At 52.4% G+C, this 6998-nt stretch overlaps 1 protein-coding gene across 6 annotated transcripts in view; it reads right to left on the reverse strand.

The window, feature by feature from the left end:
• Window positions 1-6998, reverse strand: part of Tp73 (tumor protein p73) — a 94932-nt gene that overhangs the window by 22519 nt on the left and 65415 nt on the right. For 5 of the 6 annotated variants that reach the window (XM_031379671.1, XM_031379672.1, XM_031379673.1 and 2 more), the window contains one exon: window positions 2732-2974. In XM_031379671.1, the coding sequence (XP_031235531.1) occupies window positions 2732-2974 (243 nt within the window). Of the gene's footprint in view, window positions 1-2731; window positions 2975-3271; window positions 3293-6998 lie in introns of those variants that run through there. The other variant, XM_031379676.1, reaches the window with a different exon arrangement.

A 6998-nucleotide genomic window follows, 5' to 3' on the forward strand; every position in this document is an offset into this window, starting at 1 on the left:
GAGAAATCCCGGTCCGTGGCAGCTGGCGCCCAACGTGGGGCTTCGGTCAGGTAAGCTATCTCTTACTCCCTCTTCTTCTCACATGTCTGCATGTTTACAGGTATATGTGGGTGCATCTGTGTATCCATGTATGTAGGTCCCTGAGCACATTTATGTTTACATCCATGTGTGCTCATACGTATATACATGTATGAATACACATACTTGTGTACCTAGGTACACATGGGACCGTGTGCATGTGTATACACGTATATATTCATACATGCAGGGTCACACTCTAAGGGCCCAGATCTTTTATTGCACCAGCAGACTTTCAGGCTAAGGGAAACTGGTCAGGACAAGTAAGTAGGTCTCTGGGGTCAGAGAGTCCTACAGTGGCTTCAGCAATGGCGAGGCCAGAGGCCCCATTAACAGCTGTGGTCACTTGGAGGCCAGTGAGGGTGTTTTTGCCAATCTGAGAGGAATGAGGCAGCAGTCAATATGGGATTGTACTTGAGAAAAATATGAATTATCTATCAGTTACCAGGCAGTGGCATGGCAGGGGCCTCGGTGGCAGGTCTGGGCAGTACCCACACAGTTGGACCCCCAGAGCTGAGAGCAGCTGCTGCCAGTCCCTTCTCTCGGCATCGAGAAAAACCCTTAGGTGTCTGCTCCCAGATCGCCAAGGTGCCAAAAATCTCATTATCAATGTTGGTCCCACCTCTGCCCCTGTGTGACAGGGCTGGGAGGGGGCAGGCAGTAGCACCCTCCTGCCTGACAGCTCAGCTCTGCTGCCCTGGACCCGGGGAGAGGTTGGGTTGGGAGCCAAGCCTTGCCTGATCTCCGGTATGTCTGGCCACCCTGAGCAGACTATCCCCCGAGGACAGTTAGAGCAGGACAGTGGGAACACAGACTATCATGGGACACTTGATGTCAAATGCCTCAGAGAACTGCAGAGGACGCAAATGGGAGGAGGAACTCAGTAGAGTGGGCACTGTCTGCCCCTGTCAAAGACCAGCCCTGACTGTCAGAGGCACTTGAATTCACAGGCACGGCAAAGACCAACCCCATCAACATCCTCAGGCAAGGAAGAGGAAGGGAGGCAGTCCCACATACAGCATCATTTCCAGGGCTTCCTCCAGACACCACCAGACATTTCTGACAGATGGAACCCACCTCATTCTAAGATGGAGCTAGGGAATGCATTTGGAAGTAGAAGAGCAGGGTAGAGACCACCCTGTGTCTGAGGTACCCATGTGTCTTCTGGGCTTCCTGGCCTGACCCCAGGTTACTCAGCTTGGGGGGAGGAAGAGTCTAGGTGCCCTTCAGCCCCCCAAACTACAGGCAGTAGAGAGGAGGAGGCCATCAGCTGGTAGTTTTACACAAAGGCCAACTCCAGGAGGCCACGTTGGCCACGATGGCTTCCTCCCCTGCCCCAGGACAGGAGTAAGGGCTGTGTCATTCAGAACCTAGTCACCTCACTACCCTTCAGTCAGCACTAATCTGTGGTCAGGGAGAATGCAGCACACTGGCGCACAGTGACTCAGGATGAAGCACCACAGGTACCCAGGCCCTCTTGGCCTGCTGAAGCCCCTCAGAGTTCCAGCAGTTGGGCTGGCCCTTCACTTAGATGGTTCAGCAGTTGGGGAGCCCTCCAGAACAGTAGGAGGTCAAGGGCTGAAACCACAGCCAGTCTTGCTCAACGGAGCCTACTGAGCTTTGGTGGCCGCCTACAAGGTCTGGCTCTGTCCAGCTCTTCAGTCTCCAAAGAGAATGTGAGAGCCACAATGTGGGACTTAGTTTTTAAAAAGCCTCTGGAGGAGGTGTGCTCCCGTTTGGAAGGGAAGTGAGATAGAGCTTGCATTGCATGGACGGCTGCATCTCCAGCTGCTCCCTGGAGAGAGTGGATGGATGACTTAATATCCCTCTGTGTACCCCCTACTGTCCCAGCCTTAGCTGGGTATGGAGACCTGGATGGCCCTGGGACTGCCCTTCCTACCCTGTGTGCCCAGACCAGCATCCTGAAGACTCAGTCTGCTCCTCCTGCAGCCTGGGTGCTCAGTGGGTCATGTGTTCCCAGCCCAGCATCTACTCACTTTCTGCATAACTCGAGCAAGCTACTTTCCCTTCTCATACCTCAGCTTCCCCGACTGTGCAATGGGCACAGGGTCCCCCTTGGGCAAGTCAAAGCACTTAGCTACCTGCCCAGCTCTCAGCAAGTGTACAGGTGGGACTTTGTCAACATCCACTAATCCCAGCCACAGGCCAGGCTGTTCCTGGAGGCACCAGGGAAGGGACCAGAGCCCTCAGCACCTGAAGATGCTGTCCCAAGGCAATGCACAGAGAAATATGAGGGCAAAACACAAATCTGCAACCAGCAAGCAGCCACACTACGAAGGCCCCTGCGGGCTCCAACACTTCCAGCAGAGCTTCAGGACTAGACCAATTTCAAGGCACTGAGTACAGAGAACCGGCCACTCTCCCTGCCCCATGGACCTCACTGGCACCAACATTCCCGACCTTTCCAGACCCAGTGGGAGACTGGCTGACTCTGGCCACAAGTCCGAAGAGTGGCCACACCCACACTGCCCAGCCCCAGGGCCCGCCTCCTGCTCGATGCTCCTCCTGGCTCTGGCCAGGTGGGAACCCCGTGTGGACAGTCTGTGTGCTCAGTCAGACCTCAGTACCAGGACCGTGGTAGTCTACCCTGCTGCTCTCCCTTCACAATTCCACTGGCAACACGGCTACTCACTGTCCAGGTGGCCGACTTGGCTGTGCTCGACTGCTGGAAGGTGACCTCGAAGTGGTGGGGGCCGGGGTAGTCGGTATTGGAAGGGATGACAGGCGCTGGAGACATGGTGTCGAAGGTGGAGCTGGGCTGTGCGTAGGGCGAGTGGGTAGGTGCGCTGGCGGTGTGCTCCGGGGTGTAGGGGCTGGCCGGGGCCGCGCGGCTGCCCATCTGGTCCATGGCGCTGCTGAGCAAATTGAACTGGGCCTGGCAAAGAAGGGGGAGGAGGGAGGGGAGAAACAAGGGCTAAGGTGGAAGCCCCAGCTACCGCTTCTGTCCCATTGGGGAGGTGTCTTGTTACAGGAGCCTTAAAGGGCCAGCCGGCTCCAAGTCATCCCAAATATTTCCTGGGGCCCCCACCCCACCCCAACAGGCCACTACTTGTGTTGGGATAAACGCATATTCACCTCTCCTGCCTGCCCCTCTCCGTCCGCCTCCCGGGTGCCAGGGCTTCTGGGGATCCACCCAGCTGCCAGCAAGGTGGATGGGGCTTTGCGCACCTACCTGGAAGGGAGCTGTTTGTTTGGGAAAGTTCCCAGCCCGAGACCCCTGTGTGCTCCACCGTGTTCCCAGGTCAGCCCTGAGGCTGGAGTGCTCATATAGACCTGAGAGTCTGGAGCCTGGCTGCAAGGGTGGGGTGGGGGTACACCAGGTTTTGGAACATGGGTGCCCTGGAAGGTCAGAAGTGATTCCTAGATACTGCTCTCTAAGTGATGGACTCAGCTGAGACTCCTCAGTCCCCAGAGATCTCAAAGACTGCCTCCAAAGGAATTTGTTTAAGATGTTGACTTTATCTCCATTACAATGACGTCCTCAGTCCTCCAGGGTTGGCAGCTCCTCCAAGCATCCTTGCTGGTTTTCAGGCTAGCCCAAGCAGTCCAGCCTTCCCCCAAATCATCTATTCAAGGAACCCAAGCTCTGGGAGCCCTTTTGTTCCATCCTTGGGGCCCCAGGACAGGTCAGCCTTCCCTAGGGGCTTTAAGAAGGTATCACCTTTCTGCCTTGGGCATTTGAACAAATTATCAATGGGAGGACTAACCAGTCCACATCCAGAGACTGCAAGCAGGATTTGGGAAGACAGTACTCAATGGCTGACGCTGGCCAGAACGGGTCCCTAACTGTAGATGCTTAATCGATCCAGTCTGTGCCGACCAACCTTCCCTCAAGCTCAGATGGATTCCCACAGGCCTGAGGTGGGCATTGTCTTTGTTCCCACATCACAGAGGAGGGGCCCAACGGTGTGAGGCCAGAATGAGAAGCTCCAGTTGACCAGCAATCTGTTGGAGACTAGAAAGACGGCTGCCGTACCCCGTTGCCCATTGCGCATGCATGCATCCAGGCAAACACTCATACACATAAATTAAAAAAAAAAAAAAAAACTTTTTAAAAAACCAACCAGTACTAGAGAGATGACTAGGAGGTTAAGAGCACTGGATGCTCTTCCAGAGGTCCTGGGTTCAATTCAGAGAGGCCTCAGAACCTCGGTACATACATCTCCTGCCACCAGCCTGCTTCCTCTAAGTCCCAGAACAAGAAGTGTTCACAGACACCAAGGGAGGCCAAGACCCAAGCCCTGGGCTGGACACTGCCCCATACCACAGGTCTCTCTTCTCATGCAGACCTTGTGCCCGACCCCTCCTGTGCCTCAGTCCAGGATGGAGGATGGTTGCAGGAAGTGGCCAGAGAAGACAAGGCCTCAGTGTTCCACTGTGAATCCTTGACAGGAGTTTTGGGGTTAGGTCAGAGTCGAGAAAGCTGATACAGAAGGAAGGGTCCTACTAAGGACTGTACAGCAGGAGGAAGAGGGAGCGGTTCAGGAGACAGTAGAAGAAACTTAGCAGGGAAAGGGCAAGTAACAGGCTAGTTTGTTGGTTTGTTTGCTTGCTTGTTATTTATTTATTATGTATACAGAGTTTATGTATACATTATGTATGTATGTATTTATTATGTATAGAATATTTATTATGTATTCTGCCTGCATGTATGCCTACAAGCCAGAAGAGGGCACCAGATCACATTACAAATGGTTGTGAGCCCCCATGTGGTTGCTGAGAATTGAACCCAGGACCTCTGGAAGAGCATCCAGTGCTCTTAACCTCCTAGTCATCTCTCTAGCACTGGTTAGGTTTTTTATTATTATTATTTATTTATTTATGTGTATGAGTTTTGCCTGGATACGTGCATGCACAGCACACAAATGTCCTGTGCAGAAGCTGGCCAAAAGATGTAAGAGGATTGGTAGAAATGAAGGTAATCTAAACTTGTGCCTGGCTATGGAAGTTTAAAACAACAGACCCCAAGGAAATGGGAGTTTCCCTCCAAGAATCTCATACTTGGAAAAGGGAAAGGCCCCTGGAGGGAGGGGGAGAGGCCTCAGAATGTCTCTCAGAAAAAGACTTCACATAGTTCTAATGACTTGCCCCCACTGAGACTGAAGCTCGGTGACAGATCACCAGTGGGCTGCCCAGCAGGTTGACCCGGTGTTAGAGAAGCAACGTCCTGGTCCTCTACTTAAGTTTCACTCTCACTCTGGACCCTGAAGCCAAGCCTGAGTGGCTCTCTTTGTTCTACTTCCTAATGTGGCATTTGGCTTACTGAGTATGGTTGGTCAAACCTGGCTTAGGACACAGGGTGTACCCCAAGTCAATTCAGAAGGTGTATCAATTACAGGTGGTGTGAGCTTCCGTGAGGGTGTTAGGAACCAAGCCAGTGCCCTCTGTAAGGACAGTAATCCCGAGTTCTGGCTCTTGCCACTACTGTGACCTCTGCACCCCGAGCCTCTGAGAATCCCGCAGAGATTGCCTTGGAGACTCGAGCTCTAGGACACTGGGGCAACTCAGACTCATCTTCTCCCCGATATGCAAGGCTCTACTTTCCTTGGGTGGATAGCCTTGTCAGGGGGACCGAAGTTTCCATAGTATAAAACCATCCCTCTCAGAGGGGCTGGGTGTTAGGACAGAGTTTGACCCCTGAATCCTCCCCCTAGTCCTTCCCATACCTGCCCAACTTCCTATGACACAGGACACCTGCCCCATCTACCTACTCCTACCCCAGGGAAGTGGACAAACAAGTTAGAATTACCACTGGCCACAGGGGTGTGATAATGTAGCCACAGTGTGGATGAAACTCAGAACCTTGTTCTGAGCAGACACACAGTGTGACTTCATGTAGGTAAACACTCAGAACTGGTAAATACAGAGAGGCAGAAGCCAGACAGAGAAGGCACAAGATTGCTAGGCTTCAACATTCTCTGGTGGGGTGAAATGTTCTAGAAGCAATGCTTACATACAAATGTTCAGACAAAAACTGCTGGGTGGTACATTTCATTATTTACTTGCTCATTTGATTATTTTTAGTTTTTGAGACATGGTCTCATGTAGCCCAGGCTAGCCTGGAGCTCATTATATAGAAAGCTGACCTTGAACTCCTTCCTGATCCTCCTGCCGATGCCTCTTGAGTGCTGGGATTACAAGCAGGCACCTGGGTAGCCACTCTGGGCAAGAAGCACTCTGCCATCTGAGTTACAACCCATACCAGATTATACATTTTAAGTGAGAAAATTGTGTGCTCTGTGAATGATACCTCAATAATGTTGTCTAAAACAGGAAGGCACCTAATCTTCACCTCTCCCAGCACCAAGGCCATTCAAAGGGAGCATGGGGTGTGACAGCTGGCCCCCTTCAGAAAGAGGCAGGCCATATACCACACACTCTGTGGAGACCCCACCTCACCCCAAGGTCTGCCAACAGACTCCTGGTAGGAAGGCTATAGTCCCACTTCTCCTGATGAGGTAGGAGTTTGAACGACGTAAAGTCAGAACTCCGGTTGGCCCAGCACAGGATAGCCCCCTACTCACGCACTCCATTCTCAGAATCCTCCCACAGGCCTCTGACCACAACTCAACCCCCCAGTAGAAGCCTCTACCTTGGTTTTGCCACAGTCTCTGCTGAGCTCAGAGGGGCTAGCCAGGGCTACAGCAGCTGGAGCACCAGTCATGATGCTCTCCTCTGGAAGGCATCACTCCCCGAATGAACTGTGAGTCTGTGAGGAAGAACCACACAGTCCTGAAGGTTGGACCAATGGCTACAAAAGGTTTGGACATGGGAAGAAGAGTATTCTAATCACAAGGACTCTACACACACTGCGTGATAGGAGTAAATTATTGATTACCTTCACCAGGTTCCTTCTTTCTTTCTTTCTTTCTTTCTTTCTTTTTTTTTTTTTTTTTTTT

The sequence above is a fragment of the Mastomys coucha genome, unplaced genomic scaffold (assembly GCF_008632895.1).
Source record: "Mastomys coucha isolate ucsf_1 unplaced genomic scaffold, UCSF_Mcou_1 pScaffold18, whole genome shotgun sequence".
Lineage (NCBI taxonomy): Eukaryota > Metazoa > Chordata > Mammalia > Rodentia > Muridae > Mastomys > Mastomys coucha.